Genomic DNA, 26012 nt, shown 5'->3' with positions numbered 1-26012 from the left:
CTCAGTTTGAATATATTTTGAATTCCTAATCAAGGATTTTAAAGGCCATGCGGGAATTAGGTGTAAGTGCCGTATTGCATTCTTTCCTGAGAAGAAGTAAGTCCCCTTTGGCCATTTTAAACCTTTAAAGACTTCATTTTCAATTGAGATTAAAAAAAAAAAAAAAAAAAAAAAAGCATGAGTGGGGTCAATACACCCTCAAAAGTATAGTTCGAATATGCACTTTTTTATAAAATATAAAGATTTGAAAAGCACAAGTTGGGTTGCACTTCCACTCCTTCAGAGGATCAGACTTCCAGCTGTTAGCTCTGATGTGAGTTATGTACACAGAATAGTATTATATCCAGGGACTGTAAAAGATAGTGAGAGGAGTGATAAAAGAAGGAAGGAGCTGAAAAAGTTAGGCCTGGAAGTTCTGAAGAGCAATCCGTTTACATCAGGGGCAGTTATGTTTGATATTAATTCTTTCAAAAGGAAATACTATGTTTGCTACAAGAGGTGGCTGAACAAATACAGCACCAAAAAAGAATGTATAACAGCTACCCAAGGGAGTGGGATTTTACTGTACCATGAAGTGGAAAAAAAAAAATACCCCAACTGTCCAGAGATCGTGTAAAATAACTTGAAAAGGTTTTATGGCTGTTGGAATACAGTATAACCAACTAAAGCTAAGTAAAAATGCAACTTTACATTCAATGCACTTTAGAAGAAATTAGGATTTATTATTTTTTTTAATGAACTCCACAATATACATAATCTAACTCACTTTGATGGAGATCTTTCTACATCACACAAAACTGCACGTTTTCTTCACTATGTGCTCTTTCTGCCGACCAGACTGACATATAGCCCTGCCTGTTCCTATTCTGCCAGTTCTTCTTTATCAGTGCCTAAGAAAGTAAGCCAGGAGTCACTGGCTGGTGACTGAAACTAGACAATATATTGCAATTTTTTATAGTGAAATCTGTTATCTGCACCTATCATTAATAATCCAGAATTTCCGATTCTCTACTGAATAAATTATTTTTTAAAATAAATCTATAAAGAAGAATAGGCTACCCTGGATTTGGAGAAGGCTGAGGTTATTAATGACTTCTTTGCCTCAGTCTTCACTGGTACATGCTCTGACCATACCACTCAAGTCTTGGAAGGCAGATGCAGGGACTGTGAGAATGAAGCTTGGGCGCACTTGTAGGAGAGGATCTGGTTCGAGACCATCTTAACCTGAATGTACACAAGTCCATGAGACCTGATGAAATCCATCCGTGGGTCCTGAAGGAGCTGGCAAATGAAGTTGCTAAGCCACTGGCCATCATATTTGAAAACTCATGGCAGTCAGGTGAAGTTCCCGACAACTGGAAAAAGAGTAATATAATCCCCATTTTCAAGAAGGGGAAAATGGATGACTCAGGGAACTACAGAACAGCCAGTCTCACCTCTGTGCCTGGCAAAATCTTGGAGCAGATTCTCTTGGAAGGCATGCTAAGACACATGAAAAACAACAAGGTGCTTGGTGACAGCCAGCATGGCTTCACTAAGGGGAAATCCTGCCTGACCAATTTGGTGGCCTTCTATGATGGGGCTACGGAACTGATGGACAGCGGTAGAGCCACTGATGTCATCTACCTGGACTTGTGCAAAGGGTTCAACACTGTCCCGCATGACATCCTGGTTTCTAAACTGGGGAGACATCAACTTGATAGACGGACCACTCGGTGGATAAAGAACTGGCTGGATGGCTGCACACAAAGAGTTGTGGTCAATGGCTCAGTGTCCACCTGGAGACGTGTGGTGTCCCTCAGGGATTGGTGTTGGGTCCGGTCTCGTTTAACATCTTTGTCGCTGATACGGACAGTGGGATTGAGTGCACTCTCAGCAAGTTTGCCGATGACACCAAGCTGTGTGGTTCGGTTGATAACGCTGGAGGGAAGGAATGCCATCCAGAGGGACCTTGACACGCTTGTGAGGTGGGCTGATGCCAACCTCATGAAGTTTAACCATGCCAAGTACAATGTCCTACACCTGGGTCGGAGCAATCCCTGGCACAGCTACAGGCTGGGCAGAGAAGAGATTGAGAGCAGCCCTGCAGAGGACTTGGGGGTGCTGGTTAATGAGAAAATGAACATGAGCCAGCTTCAGTGTGTGCTTGCAGCCCAGAAAGCCAACCGTATCCTGGGCTGCATCAGAAGGAATGTGACCAGCAGGTCGAAGGAGGTGATCCTGCCCCTTTACTCTGCTCTCATGAGACTCACTTGGAGTATTGTGTACAGTTCTGGTGTCCTCAACATAAAAAGGACATGGAACTGTTGGAACAAGTCCAGAGGAGGGCCACAAGGATCAGCAGAGGACTGAAGCACCTCCCATAGGAAGATAGGCTGAGAAAGTTGGGGCTGTTCAGCCTGGAGAAGAGAAGGCTGCGTGGAGACCTCATAGCAGCCTTCCAGTGTCTGAAGGAGGACTATAGGGATGATGGGGAGGGACTTTTCAGTAGGGACTCTAGTGATAGGACAAGGGGTAATGGGTTAAAACTGAAACAGGGGAAATTTAGATTGGATACAAGAAATTCTTTCCTGTTAGGGTGGTGAGGCACTGGAATGGGCTTCCCAGGGAAGTTGTGAATGCTCCATAGCTGGCGGTGTTCAAGGCCAGGTTGGACAGAGCCTTGGGTGACATGGTTGAGTGTGAGGTGCCCCTGCCCAAGGCAGGGGGCTTGGAAGCAGATGATCTTAAGGTCCTTTCTAACCCTAACTATTCTATGATACAACAGATAAAAGAAAGCTAGATGAAGTCTGCACAGCAAAGATCCAATTTATCTTTCCTTCTGTGTGATGATTCACTTAGGGAAAGTGGTTTCTGTAGAATCCCCATCACAATTGTTCATAAATTTGAACTGTTTATTAGAGTGGACTGATTTAATTCCCATGTTGACTGATGAAGCTGACAGAAAAAACTACCTCAAATACAAACAACTATATGGCAAGAAGCGATAAAGCAGAGGTTTCTCTCCTTGCAGTTGAAATGGGCAGTCTTTTCCATGAATGGAACATGAGTGAATTGGAAGAGACACTTTTGTCCCCTTTTATACTGTCAATACTTCTTCTATTGTCCATGTTTTTCCCTGCCAATAGCAATTACCTTGGGTATAAAATGGCATTTTTCAATGTACAGTTCAAACAACTAAGCATTGTCTTCATTTTCGTAATTCCAGCCAAACACTTCAAAGAAATTCTACTACCAAAGTAATTAACCACTACCTGTCCAACTCTGGCATTTGAATTTAATTCTCATGTTTCTCCACCCTCCTCCAGGCATGAAATCTTTCTGACGCTATTGTATCTACAAGATTCAATTCATTACAACCACTGGAAATACATCTGTAACTTACCTGGAAGTCATCCTGTTGAGTGACAGCAAATCCACATTAAGCACTCTCAGGACACTGACAGCAGATATTGGAAAATCTAGGGCCTATCAGATCATTTAGGTTTGCTTCCCGCTCCCCAGTAAAATGTTTTCTGGTACGTTCTTATATTCTAATGTAATAATTTCTGAGAGAAGGAATAAATTTCTAATAGCAACAAGCATGGATGTGTTCAAACACAGAAGGGAAGTTGCTTTTATTTCCGACTTTTGCTCTGATTAACTACTCTCACCTCTGCCTTTCCCTCTTCTGCTCTTTGCAGTTCTGAGATCATCTATGCCCAAGTAGAAGTTAAAAATTGGCTACGAAAGGGCAAATGCTGCAACCATTCACTTCAGTGCCAAAAGCAGAAACCTTTTAAACCAATTTGTCTTTGTATTCCACAGTCAGAATACTGGTCATTAATCTTCTGAAAATTATAAACAAGACTATCAGAGACAGTCATTGCCTATTCACAGATCATTTCTAGCAAACAATTTTCAAGAGACATCAAAACCTTCTGCACAATTGACTTGTTTTATCAAAAAAAAAAAAAAAAGTGAAAGCTCTGAAAATGAAATAACCTGGTAGGATGAGCAGAGGTAGGAAATAAGACTTGACAAAGGTGAATAAAAAAATCTAGTTTACAAAATCTTTAAGTCCTAATACAGCAACAGCTGCTGATCAGTTGAATGACAGTTGCTGTAGGACCATGTTCCTATAATGATTCTGATGTTCAGTTGACACAGATATTGAACATTTCTCTATAACCTCTGCTTGTGCAGGGACCAGGTAGCCGAAAGCTACTATTTTCTTCTCAATTTATAGAATAGAATCATTTGGGTTGGAAAAGACCTTTAACAACATTGAGTCCAACCACTGACCTCGCACTGCCAAGTCCACCACTAATCCATGTCCCCCAGTGCCACATATATATGCCTTTTAAATACCTCCAGGGATGGTGACTCCACCACTTCCCTGGGAAGACTGTTCCAATGTGTGATTTAGAAACTCTTTTTCCAAATACCACTGCTGATGTGAATGAAGAATGAATTTTTAGAAGAAAGTCTTGCAGCATGAATATAGAAGACACCGAGGCACTCCATCGCTCCCCATCAGTAACAGACCGAGTAATCCACTGACATTAAGAGCATGCTTTCTTAAAGTTCAAAAACCTTAAAACTGTCCTTCTTTCCTACCACCTTTTTATCCCCAGTGACTGCCTCTGTGTGCCTGATACAGTCTCTGGGCCGGGCCAGGTTCTGCAACAGTACAGGTTTTCAAGACAGAATAGATAACTTGCACTACAAGAGAGGAGATAGGTACAAGGATTAATGAAGAGTTTGTGTAGAGCTCCATAGTTTGTGGACCACTGAGAGACCACTTAGAGCAGTTGCGAGGATCACCCAAAACACTTAGTTCGTAGGCAAAGCTTAAGAGGCAAGGAAATATTCAAACCCTTAGGCTATCAATCAGGGGACTTGTTTCCACACCCCCAAAAGCACTCTGAAGCTAAACAGGGTGCTGTGTCAGATATGAATAATTTCTGCTTCTAGGTAGTATCAGCGCATAAAAGTACTTCATAGAAGGTGAAAATTATGGACAAAATACTTTATACAATAAAGGAAATTATTTTTACTTTTTATTAAGCATTTTATAAATGCTTAATAGAAGCTTTAAGAAACTACAGGTTATATGAAAATTTGTGACTGTGTTCAACAAAGTATTCTTGAATTTGTAATTTGTAAATTAAATTACTTATTTCCTACATGAAAAAAGGTTACTCACAACCAAGTTTTAATTCTCTAGCATGGGAAAGATCAAAGCTGCGCAGGACCTGGCTTCAATTCATACTGTAGCCTTTAAAACTGTGGTCTAGGAAATAGCAAGTAATGCTTCTAAAATGTTCAGGCTAAGCCTATAATAACACTGCACTGAATACTCAACTGGGGAAAAAAACCCTAGGCTGTTTTCAAATTTCTCATGTATGCAATGTAAATGCAAAATATTGTGTGCTGTTTGATTAGACTTTTTGAATGCAAAAAAAAAAAAAAAAGTCAACAAAACCCACATATTTTAAATTATTTTGTTAGTAATTCTTTAGGGTTTTCATAATATTTTGAGGCAAATGTCACGTATCTCATGGAAAGCTCTTGACTAATCATGTTCTGTGATTACCTGATATTTCTTCCAGTGACTACTATAAGCCAATATCTTTGGAAAAATGTAAACCTACGAGTGAATTTCCATCCGAACTCTCATTCTTATCTCACATGAATGGCATGTGCAACTGAAATCAGATTTTTTTTCTCCTTACACTGAAGTCGATAGTACAGGAAAGATGGTGAATTATTATATAGAAGTAGTGTGCACACGTGTCTGTGTATATATATATGAAATGGAGATATATAACTATATAAATCATATATATGAACATTTTTCATATCTATATAGAAATAAGTATAATTTTTCATATATATATAAATAAGTTAATCCTTCACAAAGTTTTATTTGTGGTGAAGTACAAATATGGCAATTAATAATTAATACCATACCCTCATAAAATAAGACTGAATTCAAGGGGATGCTGAGCTTCTGTAAATGTTTGCACAAGAGAATCTCCTTAAAGAATCAGGCTGATAACTTCACAGAACACAGATGCATTGGTTCGGAAACACCAGAAGTAAAATTGCCTAAAGATAATAGATAAATGTGCTTGATGGCAATACCTGCAATAAGTGAATTTGATTAAGAAAGCTGTGAATTACAGTTCAAGCAGAAATTGTTGAGTTCATACCAAAGCAAGGTTCTAAATCTAAAGGTTAATTGGAAATCTAAATCTAACCCATAATTGGAGACACAATAAAACATGCAAAGGATAAGTACATGTGCCACACACAAAAACAGTGAGTGAGGCAAATAACACACATGACTTCAAATACCATTTAAACATATCTCTGAAAGTTGAAAAATAACAGATTTGAAATCAGAATGGGGAAATACTAAACAACTTCAAGCAGTTAGCTGTATCAGCCTCTCTTGGTTCTTAATGGACCAACTTTTGAAAGTTCTCTCTGCAAACAGAGGCCGCAGGCCAGGTGTGACCATCAGTTGGTATGGACAAGAAACAAAATCTCTTCCAAATCAGAGGATTACCAGGTTTGTAAATTAGTCGAGCAGGAGGTCATGTAATGTCTCTCAGCTCAGGGCCTGTGCTCTGTGTTTCCTGTCCATTCTCAGAAACAGGTGTCTAATTTAAGACCCTCTGCTGGCAAATGTCCTTTACGTGTTTCCTTCCAACACTTCACTACCATTACAGCTAGAATTGTTTCACCAAATATTTAAAAAATAAAAAATCTTGAATCAAATTAATCTGAAAAATTAATCAGATTTATTCTATCAAAACCAAGGAACACAAAGATCTGTCACTGTTCTCTTATTAACCCCTTTTCATATACTGAAAAACCTACTATATTTCCCTTGTCTTTTCCACTGTACATCTACCCAGTATTTTCTACTTTTCCTAATCCTACTATTGAATGTCTTCTAAATTGTGCAGCTAACAATGCTTTTGCTAAAGTGTAATGACCACTGCTGTAAATAATTCTCCACCTGAGGCATTGCCAATTTCAAATACTGTGGAATACTTACCTGGGTATAGATAAATGCAACACTCCTTGGGAAAAAAAAAATAAAATCATAGGATTACGTGGGTGGTTTTGTTTTTCTTTTCTTTCCCTATTAGCAATTGTTGATGTATATTTGGATTGTGATTCACTGTAATTCCTTTTTGGCCCTTAAGGCAGCCATTTCTCATTTTATTACTTGCACCATTTAATTTTTCCAGTCTAAGCACAATTATTAATGCTTTTTTACTGTACTTGTTGGGATTCCAGACTATTTTCTACAACTGGTGAAGATAATTTTGGACTGCAACCCTGAACTTGACACCTACCACCAAGTGCAGCCACCCTCCATATAGGTGCCGTCCGCAAACCTGGTATATGTACTTTCTAGTCTGTCAGGTGCATGCTAATGAAAATTTAGAGTAGCAGCAAGTACAGGACACCTGCAGATCCTGACTTGTAGTGATCTTTTGTTTTGACAGGAAACCATCAGCAACTACTCTCAGTACAGTTTTCCAATCTGTTGTGCAACCAACTTTTAATAATTTCAACTGGCCCATATTCCCTACTTACTTGACTGTCACACAGGACTGTATCAGCCCTTACTAAAGCCAAAATATATCACATATATTTATTCCCTATCCATTAGACCAATTACTCTGTCAAAGGAGAAAATGAGATTGGTTTCACATGATTTGTTCCTGACAAATTCATGTTGCCTGCTTCTTGGCACTGTACTATCCCCTAGGTGCTTACAAATTGATGCTTAAAACATTTGTTCTAGATACCAAGCATAACCTAAATAGGATATAAGTCCTCTGGTCCTGCTTCTTTCTGCATGAAACTTAGAGTCATAGTAAAATACTTTGGCTCTATATTGCATCCTTACCCTCCAAAAAAATATTTCACTATTCTTTTACTGGAAGAGCACTTTTTGAATCCTTCCAACTTCACACACTTAACTATGTATCAAGTCAGCAGTACTCTTGGCTTTATAGATATGGTGAAAAACAAGGTGAAAAAACAACAAATAAGGACTCCACGATCAGCATTCAGCTCATGATTTTCAGGAGAATATTACTAGCGTTGCTATTTAAGTGAAACAATAATTTCTGGCTAATACACCTAGAAATATCTTACAGTGTATCATAATGGAATTCAAATCCTGTGAGTACATAAAAATGCTGCTCAAACTTTCTCTAAAGGCAAGCTGGATTATCATTCAGCTATCTGCATTAAACAAGAGGGAAGAGAGAGAATGTCTTTGCGAGAATGACCCTGTTAACAGAGATTGTCACTACCCTTATCAAATAATGAAATTAGAAATGTGAGCAAAGGAAGATCAAATAGTCTAGACAGGTCATAAAAAATGTTTAAAAATTGTTTCCAAGCCTTGGGGTTGTTTTGGTTTCTTGTTTGGAGTTTGTTTGTTTGTTTTACTGATTGCTCATTACAGCATATAATTTACTCTTACTGCTACCTGTAAGCACATGAGCTGTCCTACTGGAGTCAGCTGGACTTCATTTTACAGGGTGCTTTTAGCAGATGTTTAATGTTTGCTACAAAGCATAAATCTAACAGTTCTTCTGAACTGGTGCAATAGCTATCAGCAGCTGCCAAAGCCTAAGTGGCAACATGCACGCTTGCAGCTAGGCACATACCTAAATGCTTTGCCCTGTATTGAATGCAGAATGTCAATGTTACAAATAAATCTCTTTCAAAAAAAAAAACAAAACAAAACAAAAATAAATTACTGCTTGAAATGGACTCCACAGAACCTACTTCTGCTGTTCTAATGTTTTTTCTCAGCATGGAGAGGCTTTGGTTACTTGCTTATTCCTCCCTTTTCTTTAAAAAGAAATACTGAACACACAGCTGTCATGAAGATTTATAGATAACCCCTTTAGAAAGAAGCTAAACGATTTTAGACTATGCATTGCATTTTCTCATTTTTCTTTGAAACGTTATTTTGATACCATGCAATCAGAAAAAACTTTTCTGTCCTGAAAGAAATCTGTATCAAATGGGAGAAAATTCTGTATTCTCTGCAAAAATGAAAAATCTCACAGACCAGTTTTATTGTAAACATTTTCATAATACTGTCGTGCAGTAGGTAAATGGAATTTCTATTCATTACTCTTGGATAAATCCTATCTCCAGCATCTAAAAATAAAGACATATTGGTAGAACAGCCACAAAGCCTTGGGTTTCTAAACAGAAAATCTGTTTATTGTTGCTATGGTTTTAAATCATGTTAAATAAAATATGATGAAAGTGAAAGGCAGGAAGATTCAGTAAATTTAAACTTCATAATAATAGAAAAAAATTACAATGTGTGTGCTTGTTCATATAGTAATAAAAAATGACAGCTAGTAGCTCTTTTTCTTCAAAGCAATCTTTACTTTGAGTCTCAACATGAAATCTTCAGTTTATTACATTTTTACTTTAAAAACTGGTGAACAATCAGAATTACTCAAGCAAAGGAGGAACGCTTCTTATTCCCCTCACACTGCAGAAAAGCATTTCTAAACTGCAGTGGAACTCTGACTTATTATTTCTTGAAAAGCCTCAGCAGAGCACTTTGTGATTTACAGCAGTGATAACTATATGCACTGGAAGGAGAAGAGACCATCATAAAGATATCCTCAGATCTCCTCTGTGGGGTAGGGAAAAGGGGGAGAGCAATTGTCCCAGGTTCATCAGTGGGCAGCTTTTGGATCACAGTCTCTCTATCAATCAGCATCACTGGTATTGCTTTGAAAATTAGGTGAATATTAAAAGTGGAAACAGAAATATTCTCAGCAAGAAGGTCTCCCAGTTCCATAAAGTTAGCCATATTGATCTACGTTGAGAGAAGGTTTTCCCCTCAGTTCAAGAAGGACAGGGACCTGCTGGAGAGAGTCCAGTGCAGGGCAACTAAGATGATTAAGGGAGTGGAGCATCTCCCTTATGAGGAAAGACTGAGGGAGCTGGCTCTCTATATTTTGGAGAAGAGAAGATTGAGGGGTGACCTTATTAGTGTATATAAATATATAAAGGGGGAGTGTCACGAGGATGGAGCCAGGCTCTTCTCAGTGGCAAACAATGATAGGACAAGGGGCAATGGGTACAAACTGGAACACAAGAGGTTCCACTTAAACTTGAGAAGAAACTTCTTCTCAGTGAGGGTGACAGAACACTGGAACAGGCTGCCCAGGGAGGTTGTGGAGTCTCCTTCTCTGGAGACACTCAAAACCCGCCTGGACACGTTCCTGTGTAACCTTATCTAGGTATTCCTGCTCTGGCAGGGGGATTGGACTAGACAATCTTATGAGGTCCCTTCAAATCTCTAGCATACTGTGATACTGTGATACTGTGAAGGGAGTGTTAAAACAACTTTCCACCAAATAGTACTGGCAAATTGAAGTTCAAACCTTTATCACTTGAAGGTGTGAAGGGACAACTAAATATCTGCTTAACAGCTTTTCATCCAAGAGTTTGGTGTGAAGAGACTAAATTAATAGATTTCCTCTAAAATTTTTTGACACCATAGAAGGCTCTGAAAATGGACACTGCTTCTTCGCCCTTTCTTCTTTGGAATTTTCTCTAAGAGCAGCAGAAAAAGATCAGTATGGGCGCATACCAAACCTCTGAGTAAGAAGTATCAGGATCCACTGATGTGATATTTGCTTTTCTGCAGAATTATTTCAAACATTTTATTCTGGAAAATGCCTATCTCCTGTCAGCTCAAAAAATTTCCACTCTGTGTGTCAATCCGAGCTGTGTATCTGCTAATGACTAATTTTAATGTCATGTTCATCCTCGCTTTTGTCTGGATCTTTCTGCAGACTAACAAATAGTATACCCTCTTTGAAAGGATATGTTTCACTTTGGTGTGTAACATTGAAGTGTTTGATGTCTCTTGCAAGCTATAAACTATGTATGATTCCGTGTGACATGCTTTTTCCCAAGACAAAGATGAGAACTGTAAGTGATGAGCTGGGCTGCTCAGTCAGTGAGATCCATTCTGACCCAGAAGCCTCTATCGTTCCCTCCACATGAACGGGTCAGTATTCACAGTTCTGACTCCAGCATTTGGTTTCCAAATGGAAGAGCCTAATTTGACTCTTCTGTTTTTATCTGTGAGGGGGACAGCAGCTCCAGAGTATGCATTACCCTTCCTTGGTGTCCATTCAGTCCATGAACTAGAAAACTTGGAGTCATCAGTGAAAATAAGGACCTGATACTGACTGGTCTGGAAACTGTGACTGGTATCTTGTTAGAATTATTTCTAAGGAATATAAGGCTCAGGGCAATGAAGAGAATTGCATTATTTTCATATCCTGGTAGTAAAGCTTTAAAAGAAGGCTTCAACATTCAATTTAAGTATTTGACAAGTCATTGTATTAATAACTAATTAATAAACTTAAAATAGATATAATCTGTCCATATGCCTACAAAGAAGAAGCAGCACACAAGAATTATTTCACTTCTTCATATGATCAGCATGAGAAAATAACCTTATGGATGTTTTTGGGTTAGACATCACTCTAAATTCAAACATTTTTATTCTGTCAGAAGTAATGACCTTATCTATATTAGTTAAACAGGTAGTAAATGAAAGACATTTGGTAAGGGAAGATAAATTTTCACCAGCAATGTCTATGTCAAGAAACTTCCTGGAGGGACTAGAGTAGCAGAAGAATACATATTGTACTATGTCAGGTTTTGTCTGTACACATAGTGATACTGAAGAAGGAAATAAAGGAGTCATTTCTAAGAGGCCCTTCTGTGACAGAACAAGTATTTCTTCACAAGGAGCACAACAGTACAGCTTCCTTGGGTAATTATAGGTGATGGATTTCCTCTGTGTATTACAGACCATCTCCAGTTCAGCTTGCTCTGTTTCACTGCTGGAGGAGTAGTATGGGGTTTTGATAGCTTTTACTGGCAGGACAGGAACATTAAAATTCAATTCTGGCTAAACAGATATTGCTATATCTGTTATATAAATATGTAATTATATTAAATATAAATATATCAAATATATATAAATAAATATATTTTAAATATAGATACTGCTATAACAGTAGAAAAAGGAAGGTCGATTCACAAGGACTCTTAAGTATATCTGAATAATTTCTAACATTTGCAGGCTGAAAAGGGAGGCAAATGTAACCAGGACTGGCAGAAGAATTAGGACCCAGGAAATATTTCAGCCTTATTAGCAGCAACGGATCAGTCCATTTTCCTATTTAGACTCTGTGCAGCACAACGGAAATTGATGAGTTTGCAGGGATATATCCGCAGGGAAAATCTGGCCGGGTGTATAAACATTAGCAAATAATTGTGTTTATCTGAAGCATCCTACAGCCTTTTCATCTGCAGAGCCACAAACTGAAATCACAACGTTTCATTTAGTTTCAATTTATGCAAATTATTGCACATCCTAGAAGATAAGTACACATTTCTAATCTGATACAAAATGATCAACTTACATCAGAATTAAATCTCAGCTGGCAAATGTTGCATGATATGATTTGCTTTCTTCGATGAGGAAGAGGAACCCCAAACGTATGATTTATTACAGCTTTTTGAATTGGGTCCATCTGTAAAGAGAGAAGAAAGAGAAAAATGAAAGCTTTTGCTGTTCCACTGTATGCTACGGTATCTATAGACTCAAAACAGATTCTGCATTATGTCATACTTCAAAAATTAGTATTTTTTCTTCCTGCAGTTTTACGAAGAATACAAAAAAGAACAAAGAAAAGTGTCATTAGCTATCTTGAAATACCTATCTTAGTCCAACTCTATATGTACCAATTTCCATTTAATGAAGAAAGGTAAAAGGTGTAAATGTTTAGCAAGTTTACCTATCAAAACACCAATTTCTTGTGGTTTTTTTATATCATAGAAAAGCTCACTAAATGAAACAAGAATATTTAAAATAAATTTTAAAAAAGGATCAATGCAAATGTGAGGGAGTATTATATACAAATAATTATGGAACAATACAATAGCTCAGTATTATGAAAATAAAAATAATCCTAGGAACCAATAAATTAATTTTTTCCATAAACCAACTTCTACACAACCTATGAAATATACAAATCCTCCAAAGACTATTTTCAGAGCCATCTAGAAGAAACTATTTTGAATAAACTCAACTTTGAGGATGAATTCAGAATCAACCTCTAACAGAATGCTGATCTGGCAGTGTCTGCAAGTGAGGATCCCATAAAAGAAATGTACCATTTTGGCAGAGAATTTCAAAAAAGCTACTCAAGATACTTTTTTTACATGGAGCATTGAAATCAAGTTCCCCAAATTCATTTGTCAATATTGCTTATATTTTTTCTTCAAAAGAAGCATTTTATAGCTATTTTTTAAATCTAATAATTTGTATGTTTCTTAAGAAAAAATATTTTTTTCTATGCTCATGTCCCCATGATTCACTTTTTCCTAGTCTGTTAGCAAAGGGTTATTTGATAAATAAAGAATCAGACCTTTTCCTTAGAGTAATCAAATATTCATGAAAACTGCAATGGTAGACAGTCACGGCCTCTACTGCAGTGAATCCAGAACAGATCACTACAGAAAATTTCATCACCTGACAGCTGTTCAGCGTCAGATATGAAATAGGTCATTAAACTAATTCCTGTTGAAAAGAAATTCATATTGGTAAAAACAAACAAACAAACAACACAACAAAAAACCCCCAACAAATGGGAACAAGGAAAATAAGGAAAATGTCAGATCTTTAGAGAAAGGTTTGGAAGAAATGCTCAGTTTAGACATCCTCTTCAATTTGATGTGAAAGTAAAATACCTCATACATTTCACAAAACACCAGTCCTACCTGGAGACTAGGGATGCCAGTGTAACATAACCCCAAAATAACAGTTATGTTTATCAAGCTTTGAAACACTACAACATGCTGTGTAAGACTTTCTGCAGTGATCAAAACATATATCAAGGCACTTATTTTACTTGGTAACATGATCTTGGAAAAGCCAGAAAGAACTCCATTGCATAAGAAAGTAAACAGATATTAACAGCTCTTCTTTTTTCAACTGCTTTGCTACTCAAGAGGGGACTTCTTATGCCAGCAGAACCAATAGATGTGTATTCTGCAATTTTCAACATTAATACATATCCTGGTCTTAACTCATATCATTTAACTGCTGAAGTTTGGAGAAATTTAGCCTACTTTAGGCACTGTTCCTTTTGCCACTGCATGTTTAAAATACTTACGGAGACCTTAAGCTTGGATATAGGAATAAGTCAGCATATCGTAACAAGAAATTGTGCATTCTTTGATTGGTGTGTTTTCCTTCACATTAACCACTGTTGTGAGATAGTATTTGCTCAGCCTTAGTATTAACATGTTGAGCTCTTTCACATTATCTCACATGTGCCACAAGTCAAGAAAGCCAACAAAGAAGCTCTCTGAGGGTCATATGAAAATTACCACCACAGTTCATCAAATGGAACAATTAGTTTTTTGAGTGGGATTTACCCACCCTTCAGAGTAGGAATTTTAGCTTTCAATGAGGTTGAATTTCTGGGGGAACTGATGCTCACATATTTAAAAAGAGACAAGTAATTTTTTTCAGAATTGAGAAAAATCATGAATTTGTAGAACAATTGGTTTATTCTGTATACAATTTCATTTTTATCTCATTGAAAAATGGGGAGTTTCTTTCCTAATTACCCCACAGATTTTCTCTTTTATCCGCTGATACAGAAACCCATCTGCACACTTCCCTTTCCCTTTCTAAAGATGCAGACTTCTAGATATATAGCTACGTGGCCTTACTGTGAACTGGATGAATTGTGTTTGCAGCTCTAAATGAAGAAGTGTTCTGGATAGCTTCCAACTTGATTAAGAAAAGCTGCTTCAAAGTAAGACTCTCTTCTCTGCCAGTTGGGTCTTTGATACTGAAAAGGAGAATTAAAACTTCAAACAACCCCCAATTCTAATGAAGTTAGGGCAGTATGCTGTAGTGGTATTTGGCATTATTATTTGTTCCTGGAAATTTCATTTGGGAAACCCCACCAATCCATAAATTTCAAATAAACATCCAAATGCACCAGACAAACCTCCAGAAGTTTTGTGCAGGAAATTTGAGAGAGGCAACAGGGTAGCTAGCTGCAGCATGATAAGCACTCAGATCTCACAGACACTGGATGACAGAGAGGAGCCCTGCTGAGAGTCAGAGGAACAAAGAGAGGCAGCTGATTGCCAGAAAATAGAGAGCAAGGATTGCAGGGAAGTATAAAGAGGGACATAATATCACATAGCTGAGATAATCAGCAAGTGGTGAGATACTTAACAGAATCTCCAAGCACTTTTAGGCTCACTGAATGCTAGTAATTATACACATAAATTGTATTTCAACTTATGTAAGTGGTATTTGCTTTCAAAATAAGTTATCATGATAAACTTTGATAAAATCTGCTCTTTACTCATTACTAGTGCTATATTACAATCACTGGAGTTTTATTTTATTACTTAGATGCAACTGATTTAATTTACTCCCATTTACAGTGAAGGACAGAGCAGTTTGCAATTCACATGAAAGATTCAGCTGTCAAAGCTATGCAGAAGACCAAGTTATGCAGAATGTCCCTTCCCATCGCCAATGTGTCTGCACTGTAAGTTACAACAAAAAGAGGGTGAGCTTCCCAGTGTTTGACTTGCTCATGATCTTTTGCTTTTCTACTATCCAGGACTAGGTACATCTTACTATGTAACACAGGCTGTGCCACACTTTTCCTTGTGGTCAAAAGACAGCACATGGCTCAAAATTCACTGCAACCCACAAGGTAACTGTCAGTTTGGGCAATGAAGACAAATATGAAAGGTTTCATATATAATTCAGTTAATTTTTGCTTTCAATATATAAAATGAACTACCATACTATTGCCTATGTTTTAATTATTCAAGCTGAAATCTGTGGCAGCATGACATTATTCACTTTCTTTGATCAAGCACTGTATTCCCTTCTCAAGATCTTCAGGAGCTCACCATACTTCAGCAAAACGCAGACTTAAACCAAAGGCATGGCAGAAATTGGCCCCTTACTCCACTGTCAGATTTGACCTTATCACTCTCAATTGGTTTTGCTTGCTTGTTTCAAATTCAGCCTTGGCATACCAATGATCATAAGTTGTCTTTGTTCTTGTGCTTACCATACTGCATGAAAGAGATCTCTGTTTTGTGGGCTGCAGGTGAAAAGAGTGGCTATTGCATGATCTTTTCTGGATGAAACGACTACGACAAAATCACCTAGAAAATTACACAGGAGAGCCCATGTTATCCTACCTGCCTTGGCAACTTTTCCAGAATCACTGTAGCTGCTGTCCTTGAAGGCCTTCTGTAGTCAAGTCTCCTCATTAACTTCTATTAAATATCTGCAGAAGGCAGAACTCAACCTGGCAAATTTTACCTAGAGAGGAATTTGATCCTTGGGAAATGTAAATTTTGCATAATTTCTACAGAATAAAGTGTTATTTTAGTTTTTGTTTTTTGGTGTGGGTATTTTGTGTTGTTTTTTTTTTTTGGGTTTTTTTTTTTGTAAAGAGCTTTTTTATGTTGAAACTGAACGCATAGCTCTTCCTGAATGTCAAAAAGTGTTAAATATATATAATTTTTATTAGTCCTTTTTACGTGACCTCTTATCCCAGAGGCTTAATAGCATGCCTGAGTTAAAAACAACAAGAAAAGCAAAGGAGAGATTACAAGTTTGATCCATGAAAGCTCAAATCACTAAAGGATATAAACTAAAGGAAGCTTGTTTTTTTGGGCATTTTTAAATTGTGTATTAAAACAAAGGGGCATGACAAGCATGTGCATTTCAAATGCTTGAATTTGCCAGTAAACTAATGGAATAGCACTAAAATGTATAAATAAAAGCACCTAAGCCAAATGATGAAGATAATGTTCATGCCTAGAGCCTGCTCAGTACATATGATAGGCCTAAAAAAACCAAGTCAGAAAGTATGTATTTTTACCTCAAAGCCAAAGAAATTAGCTGCAAAAGACTGACTCAAGTCACTATGATCCTATGCTAAGTAAGCAGAAAAACATGTCAGGTCACTGAAGCTCTCAGGAAAAAATTGCTGTAGACCATTTTAGTGGTAATTTACAAAAAAATTACCTACCAAAACACTGATGTCCATTACTTGAATAGGTAAGTGAATTTAGTGACAAACCTAGCAACACCTCTCAGGACTTCTTAAAATCCAGATATTAACACAATGCAATGTTACAATGAAAATAACATTAAAGGAATGATATTCTGAGTATGATTTCTTACTGTAGAATCTGCATTTCTACAAACATATTTAATTGTAAGTACAAAAATTAAGTCAAACAAGTACACTGTGATATTATTTTACTTGCAGTCAAGGCATACATATTCTCACATATAAGTTGAGACTTACATGAATATCTTACTGATAAAATTGGTAAGAACTAAAGATAACTCAGTGTGGGCTCCTTTCAACCATTCTCTTATATACCAACAAACAGCGAAACTAATAATAGCATTGGAAACAGTGTAAATCCTGTGCCAACCACATACACAGTGCCCTTACCAAGCAAAAAAGAATAAAATGCTGTATCAGTTTACACTTACGGGTGAATTTAATCCTTTTTAAAAAACGCATGGTAGATGCAGTCTCAATGCCGAACAGCTCAAACATAAAACTGCCTATTGCATTATAATTGTGACATACTATTAGAAACACAGAAAAGCAGTTACTAAAGTTATAGGAAAGCTCCTCAATCATGTAAAACAGCTGTCATTTATACGTGGGAGACTTTCTGAACCAGATATATTCTCAAGTATAATTTGACTATTTCCAGTTGAAAACTGAGCAGTTCTTCTCTGATCTCAGTAGCATCAATAATTCACAATCATTTCACCTGCAATCATGCTGGCAAACTGTACAGATGCAGCAACATTATATTTATTATAGCCCATTGTTATATTATTACTTATGCAGAAACTGGTATTTTTGAGAACTGCTAGACAGTCAACCTTATGTTGCCCGTAGAGAGTGCCCATATTATGGGCACTGTTCAGCTAAGTGGTAGCTCCTTCTTCTCCAGGAGATACTTGACATCTGTTGCAACTGCAGATTCGAGCTGGACAAAGCACATGCAACAGGTCTATAATTTTCAGGAAGTATTGAAATTACTGGGTGTCACATACTGCAGTTCATTTCTGTGTGTGTACATAAATCTCAAGCCTCCTGAAACTTTTTATTAACTGTGCATGCTAAAACTAAATCTCAGCATCACACGTAGTAGATGTGATGCTTTCAAGAAATATCAGACTTAAAATTGCCAATCTACCTGACACATTCTTAGTATTCTGGTCAGAAACAGAACAGTTCAACAACAGCTCAGTGATTTGATCCTAAGAATATTTGACATTCTGTACTTCCATAAGAAATACGTCCCATTGTTAAGGCTGGCAGTCAAGGTTTTTTCTCCAACATCTCATTATCTGTGAATTAGAATCTTGCGAAATAACCAAAGAACACAATTCAAAAGGAATGATGGGAAGAGCTTAGTAAGCATAATTAAACACACACACGCACAAATGTTCAACAATATTTTGGTTTCATGGACAAGTAGAACAATATGATGTCAAACAGTTAAAATACATGTTCTAGATGTGCTACCATGCATGGTTTATCCTTTTATAGCTAATTTATTCAGTATTGCCCTAGTAATTATGGTGAATAATTATGCAGTGAATTGAACTCATCATTACACATCTTTTGTTACTGTCTACCATTTCTGTTCTTATCAGTGAAATAGGGTAGAACTAGACTTATGCTTTTCATGTACATAAATCAGAAATATTGCTCAATGGAGTTAAATATAAAATAATATATAAAAAATATGTGAAACACCTACAATAATGTGTAATATTTACAGAATAATTACTTTTTCTTAAAAAAGTGGTATCGATTAAAAACTGCAGTCACTTCCCAAACAATGTAAGTGGTTTATGTAATTTGAATAGTACTTCAGAATGTATTCCCAAAGTATACTTTTTATTCTCTCGCTGAAATATTATAAGACTGTAAGCATTCATCTTTCCATTTATCTGTTTCTTTATCTATATATTTTTTACCTATGGAGCTATTTAATTTTAGCAGCTGTCAACTTTCTCATGTGACTCTAGTATTTCTCTTGCTTTCGTTTTTGTTCTTGTAGATATTTCCTTGGCAATGAGATGCTGAGGCAGCAGTAGTATTTCTGGCAAACTTCTTGAATATACAGCAACCAGCCAGTGCAAAAAGATTTGCATTCACAGTGGTACTGCACACAAATACTGTAACCACATAGAGATTATGCAAATCCTCATACTCTGATTGTCTAATAATGGTTGTCAGTCAAAAGACAAGAATTTGCATATGCGAGCTAGTGAGAAATAATCAGACAGTGATTATGCTAATCAAACACACTAAACAGCATGTGAAGGACTGTCAAACTGGAACAAATCTGTGTATGTGTGTGTATGCATGCTAAATACAAAAACACACCGTGCTAGAAGAACATTAAGGTTGCAGATCAAGCCTTTAAAAACATGAAATACCCATAAGCCTTAATTTGACACCTTTATGAATTAACATTTTAAAAACATGTTCATGTATTTTTCCTGAGAGATTCTGGCTTTGTTCTGCTCTGAAGATGGACAATGCCCACTTAATGGGCAACTGTTCAATGTTGTGTTTTGTCCAAGGGGTTCAATGAATAGCCCTAGACCTCGTTTACCACATAAAGCTGAAACCTTGCTCTCAATGGGAATTATCGGCCTATCCATTCGCTCTCCTACAGTCTTCACTGACACAGGATGCAAGTAACTCACAAGTATAACTAACTTATTTTCAAAATTTCTTTATTAGATAAAATATAGTATTTTCTCAGAAATGAAGAACAAAAATATATGCTAGTTGCAGTTACCCAACTGAATTTACCTAATGGTACTTACTGTTATATTGCCTTTCATATGAGCACCACACAGCTCCTGACTTCAGATTAATCTGTGAAGGTGCAACACAGACTAAACACAGCCTTACGACTGCAAGTTGGACACACAAGCCATAAAGTTGTCTGAGAAAAGTTGTCTAAGTTGCTATGAAGTTCACTTTAAGAAACTTCCCTTGTATCTCTTGGAACTCTCGAGGGTGGTGTTCAACTGGTTTTCTGGGTAGGATGGCCCTTTTTTTTTCTTCAGTCCCACTTCTTGCAAAATATGTTTTCCATTTTTTTTTCAGCAAACACAGCGAAGGCACAGTGGATAATAATCTTCCAAATTACAAACCCATGATCGATCCCCAGTGCTGATCCAAAGAGCACGCACAATTCTACCAGACCTAAAAGATTCTCCCAAAGGACACAAGATGAAAAGCAACCAAATACAGCATGTTTGACATATTGCTCAGTTATCCAGTGGACAACACTCAATACAACTCCAGCATAAAAACAGACTAACATGAAACACACCACATTGAAAGTGGAAGAATTACTCCATTTCTAGTAAGTATTACCAAAGTGGGGTGGAAAGAAGGGGTGGGCTGTTTCTTTTTAGCTATTCACTTAAATGAGCAGTGGCAGATGGTAAAAACATGATCAAATGCAAAACAATTGCTTAAAGCAAAAAGAGATAAATGTTATAGTCTCTCTAAAGATATCTCTAAAGATACCAATAAAGATAAAAATTTAAGGTTCACAAATGCCATTTGTTTCTTCAGCTTCAACCAAGAGCAAAGCAAAAATAAGCTTATGAGAAAAAGAACACATTAAAAAAAGCTAAGGGCATTTTGATGTTTTGCACTTAAGAAAAGAGATTGGAACAAAAGGTTGGCAGGCATAATGAGGGTTATGCAACAAATTCCCATTCACATGTGAATGAATTTCAGAAAACTGGACCAAATGTTATAATTGGTATTTAATAATAGTAAGTCTCTCTAATCACAACAACAATAAAAGCAGGATGTGTGCCAGACAGAGAACTGGCAGAGGCACTTGTTTCACTCTTACAAGTGAATTGCTTACAGGAGTCCAAAATGGTTTCTGCAAACTACTACGTGTGTTTCCGAGAAGTGACTGTGTATATGTGTGTTTAATGAGTGGGAAATTAAATCTGAAATGCTAATTTTCTGATCATGCTGCTATTTTAGCCCATTTTAAAAATTCTTCTTATTAACCATTTTTATCCTAGTGACTCCAAAGAAACCATTAAGAACTAAGGTGTAGAGTATAACTGGAATACTTAGAATGACACATCCTTACCTGAAAAAGCCCAAGATATCCTTCAGACACTATTAAAACACTCTAACAAATCTGTACTTTTCAAACATTTCAAAAATTGTTCTAGTGGGTTAAGACTTAACAGTGGGAGAAGTTACAGTTCTCAACCCATATTTGTAGAACCAGAGAATAAGCGACTAAAAGGGTCATCAAGGCATCATTTCATCCATACCTGATGTCATGAAAGGAAAAAAAATAAAATGTTATAGGGACAGAATATTTTTATCACAGCAATAGAGTAATTAGAAAATTCTCTCCTGGTTCTCAAATGGGTGTCTGTCTTCAAAATCTAGCAGAAACACTTCAGTTCAGGTGCAAGTGTAGATACTTGCTGGTATAATTATTTGACCACAGATGCTTTTTTTCTCCTCTTTTTTTCTTTTTTTTGTCTTAGGTCAGCACTGAAATAAAACCACATAAATCATCTCTGCTGCCTTCTCATAAGAAATGTTCTACTGTCCTTCTTAAGAAAATTCAAAGAAATAAAATTATATGACCAAATGTCATCATATTGCCTCACATCTTGAGATTCAAGATCATTTTATTTAATTTCATCACCAGCAGTCAATACAGAAAAATAACGTTCCACAGACACTTCACATATGGGAACTGAAGTGCTATAGTTTACAAGTGCATCTAAATATACCTTTTTAATAGGTTACGGTTAAATATGAATACAGTACAGCTATATTCACAGCCCTCATACAGATCACTAAGATCATTATATCTCCTTGTATGCAAAAAACATTTTAACTTTGCTCAGTTCATAGGCAACAGTCCATAGAAGAAGACATTAACCTGCTTACTTCCTCCACAGCATCACTGGCTTTAAAACCTGCCTGAACAAGGACAGGACTGTGCTATCAGGAAACTCACTTCCACTAAGAGAACTATGAAATTGGAAAATGGAGAAGAAAAATTAATAAATTATCTTGATATAGTTTGAGAACTTAAGTAAGACTGAAAACGAACCTTGCTGTGTTTAGTAACTACGTAAACATAGACAATATTAGAATTTGGTACTAAGCTGAGCAAGATGCCAGAAAGATGAGAGAAATAGGTTGTCAGAAGGTGGCTTGCATTTTAATAAGGTATTTGTAATTGCATAATTAAGAACAACCTGATTTACCTTTCAGGCTCTTTATGATGCAGAAAGTAGGAAAAGACAGACAAGAAATAATTTAGAACAAATGGATATTACTACATTACTAAATCATCTTCCTACCAGTTGAAACACTGCACAATTTCTTCATCGCACAAAACTAAAATTGCATTATCTTGTGATGAAAAAAACATACCTATACCTGCACTGGGTACCCACATTAGGACTGTATAGTTTTGCGTAATTCTCTACAGATCGCCACTGAGTGCCATTTCAAGTCTCCTGTCAGTCTTATTGACTGAATCATTAGTGTGATCCTGAATGCACTGAACAGCTGTGCAGAATATAGTTATGGCTCATTCACTGCTTGAAGTGCTTTAATCCCTTCCTACCCATCTCTGAAATGTGGTGCATTAAATAATACCCAGTATGTTTTTATATCATTTGGAAAAAGATGAAAAGTTAACAGCGTACATTTCCATGCAATTTCATATTTGAAGTTTCATCTGAATGATACATCAGAATTAAAATTTAGAAAAAAGTATTGCCAGGGATGTACCGTTCTGACCGTGACTTCTGAGCTTTCTATAGATCAAACCAGAACTAAATGAAACAATGGAAGAAAACTTGTTGCTATTTTTATGTGCTTATAGAAATCTAGCCAAAAAGTTCAAGATATTTGAAAACAGGCTTAGAATAGCAATCTCCACTCCTTCCAGAATTCCACTACCAGAAATAAATTTTCATACAACTAAAAAGACAAAAAACTTTTTTTTTTGGGGGTGGGGTGGTGGGGTGTGGTGGGTTTTGGTTTTCTGGTTGGTTTGGGTTTTTTTTTCCCTGTATTGAAAGGACAATATGAGAAGGGGGAATTAATTCAGTACTTCATTGTCACAGCAGATTGTGACATGCTTTCTTTCTATACTAGTAATTTGGCTTGGCACTAGTCCATTACTTTTCATGAATTCTCTGATTGTTTAAAGTTACTTCCTGTTGTTATTGGTCTCTCCGTGATTTTAGGTCAAGTAAACTAAAATTGGATGCCCTTATCCTAGATTATCTCCAATTACACTGGTGATGTATATACAGCTCCTGAGACACCCAAGGAGTCAGGTTCATTGGCCAGGGGGGGGATTGAGCCTCAGGCTACAATCCAGTGGGTAAGAAGGGAGGTTCTGTGTCCCCTCCACCCCAGTCCAGAGTGGAATCCCAAATGAACTAGTACATGCAGATGGGAACAAGAATTTAGGTAAAAAGGAAGGGACAAAGCATCTAGACACTGAATTACTGCAGGCAAGTCATCTTGCGAGTTCTTCCATCACTTCAGTTTGTCCCCAGCCACAAGGGCAGTATCACTTAACATTCAGGGAAGCTTAGGGTGCTGTTCGGCATTTTGAATTAAACAGGTTGAAAATGACTTAATGTATATTATGAACTTAAACACAATAGGAAGTCTTATCTGAGTATTTCACAGTGCTTTACAAAGACCACTTGCATGTAGGTAATTAACATATGAAAACAGCTGTACTAGAACTTTTGGCAAATCCACTTGTTCTCATTCACAGCCTTATGCCTTAGCACTAGACAGCACAGGTGTATAACTGATTCAAAATCATCTGTGTCTGGAGTACCTCTCACAAGTACCTACGGATGTGAATACAGGCAATTTTAATGCCTGTGAACTGTCTAGCTGTTGCTTGTAAGCCAAGTACTTAGACATCTTGCACTGCTAGCATATCTTTTCAGAAAAGAAACTACAATGCACAAACAACCCAGCTCTGATTTTGAAGGATTCATTTTTTATGTATAATTTGATGCTTATGAATACCAGTGGGTGCATTGTCTCTGTTTTTATAGTAAAAGCTCTGCCCTGGAGATATCTACAACACAGAATAGGTAAGAGGGACCTGATAAGACAGCAGCAACTAATGAAAGAAAAAAACTAAGATGACACCAAAAGTGCAGTGCAAACCTCAGAGGGCTTGCTTCTGTCTTCTTAGATGTCTGCAGGTCTCTCAGCCCTAAGGCTGGTTTTATTTCGTATCCATTTAATTATGCAGGATTTTAAAAACAATATCACCAATGAAAATGTCATTCCTCCTGCTCCTATAAAGCTCTTTTAGCTTTATACTGAAGTAATATTAGAGGTGAACCCTATCTACCAGGACTTATTCCTGCTTGACATGCTGATGGAAGAAGTTCAAACCAATACTTGACCTTGGATCTCAGCTTTGACAATTATGTCCAGATCTTCATACACACTGCACACATTCATGTTCCAGGATTAATCATTAATGATCAGGATCTTTGTGACAGACTTAAAAGGCCAGGAAATATTAGTTTTGACTTACAGACAGGAACTGAGAGCAAGTGATGGTTCAAGGCCACCACAGAAGTTTGTGCCTGAGTGCAGAGTTGAACCCATTGCTTTCTTTCCCTAGTGCAGAGGCTAACCCCTCACCACACTTCATGTGGCTCTTGGTTCTTGTTTCAAAAGACAGTCTGATCAAATGGGTGGGAAGCTTTTACCCTGGTGGCTTTCAGGAGCAGCTGCAGCCACAAATAGCTCTGCTATGGGATAGGATAACTAAAAATTACTTTTCCTTTAAACACAGCTGTGAACTTCAGTGCATCACAGAATCCCACAGAATCACAGAATCCCAAGGGTTGGAAGGAACCTCGAGAGATCATCTGGTCCAACCCCCCTGCAAGAGCAGGGTAACCTAGAGTACATCACACAGGAACTTGTCCAGGTGGGCCTTGAATATCTCCAATGTGGGAGACTCCACAACCCCCCTGGGCAACCTGTTCCAGTGCTCTGTCACTCTCACAGTAAAGAAGTTCTTCCTGATGTTAATGTGGAACCTTCTATGCTCCAGTTGACACCCATTGCCCCTTGTCCTATCACTGGATATCACTGAAAAAAGCCTAACTCCATCATCCTGACACCCACCCGTTACATATTTGTAAACACTGATGAAGTCACCCCTCAGTCTCCTCTTCTCCAAGCTGAAGAGACACAGCTCCTTCAGCCTCTCCTCATAAGGGAGGTGTTCCACTCCCTTAATCATCTTTGTGGCTCTGCGCTGGGCTCTTTCAAGCAGTTCCCTGTCCTTCTTGAACTGAGGGGCCCAGAACTGGATGCAATATTCCAGATGCGGCCTAACCAAGGCAGAATAGAGGGGGAGGAGAAACTCTCTTGACCTACTAACCACACACTTTCTAATGCACCCCAGGATGCCATTTGCCTTCTCGGCCACAAGGGCACATTGCTGGCTCATGTTCATCCTCCTACCCAACAGGACCCCCAGGTCCCTTCCCCCTTCGCTACTTGCCAGCAGGTCAGTCCCCAACCTGTACTGGTACATGGGGTTGTTCTTCCCCAGATGCAAGACTGTACACTTGCCCTTGTTGAATTTCATCAAATTTCTCCCCGCCCAACTCTCCAGCCTGTCCAGGTCTTGCTGAATGGCAACACAGCCTTCTGGTGTGTCAGCCATTCCTCCCACTTTAGTGTCATCAGCGAACTTGCTGAGAGTACACTCGGTTCCCTCATCCAGGTCGTTGA

General features: G+C 37.6%; 1 protein-coding gene across 4 annotated transcripts in view; it reads right to left on the bottom strand.

The window, feature by feature from the left end:
• Positions 1-26012, bottom strand: part of ZNF385D (zinc finger protein 385D) — a 422518-nt gene that overhangs the window by 81865 nt on the left and 314641 nt on the right. For all 4 annotated transcript variants that reach the window (XM_061362716.1, XM_061362717.1, XM_061362719.1 and 1 more), the window contains one exon: positions 12504-12614. In XM_061362716.1, the coding sequence (XP_061218700.1) occupies positions 12504-12614 (111 nt within the window). The remainder of the gene's footprint in view (positions 1-12503; positions 12615-26012) is intronic.

Source organism: Neopsephotus bourkii, unplaced genomic scaffold (genome assembly GCF_033783945.1).
Source record: "Neopsephotus bourkii isolate Nb327-2 ecotype Australia unplaced genomic scaffold, CSIRO-AGI_Nbou_v1 NB_1132, whole genome shotgun sequence".
Taxonomy (NCBI): domain Eukaryota; kingdom Metazoa; phylum Chordata; class Aves; order Psittaciformes; family Psittacidae; genus Neopsephotus; species Neopsephotus bourkii.
Note: the sequence above shows the minus strand (reverse complement) of the source record. Positions and strands in the feature narration are given on the sequence as shown.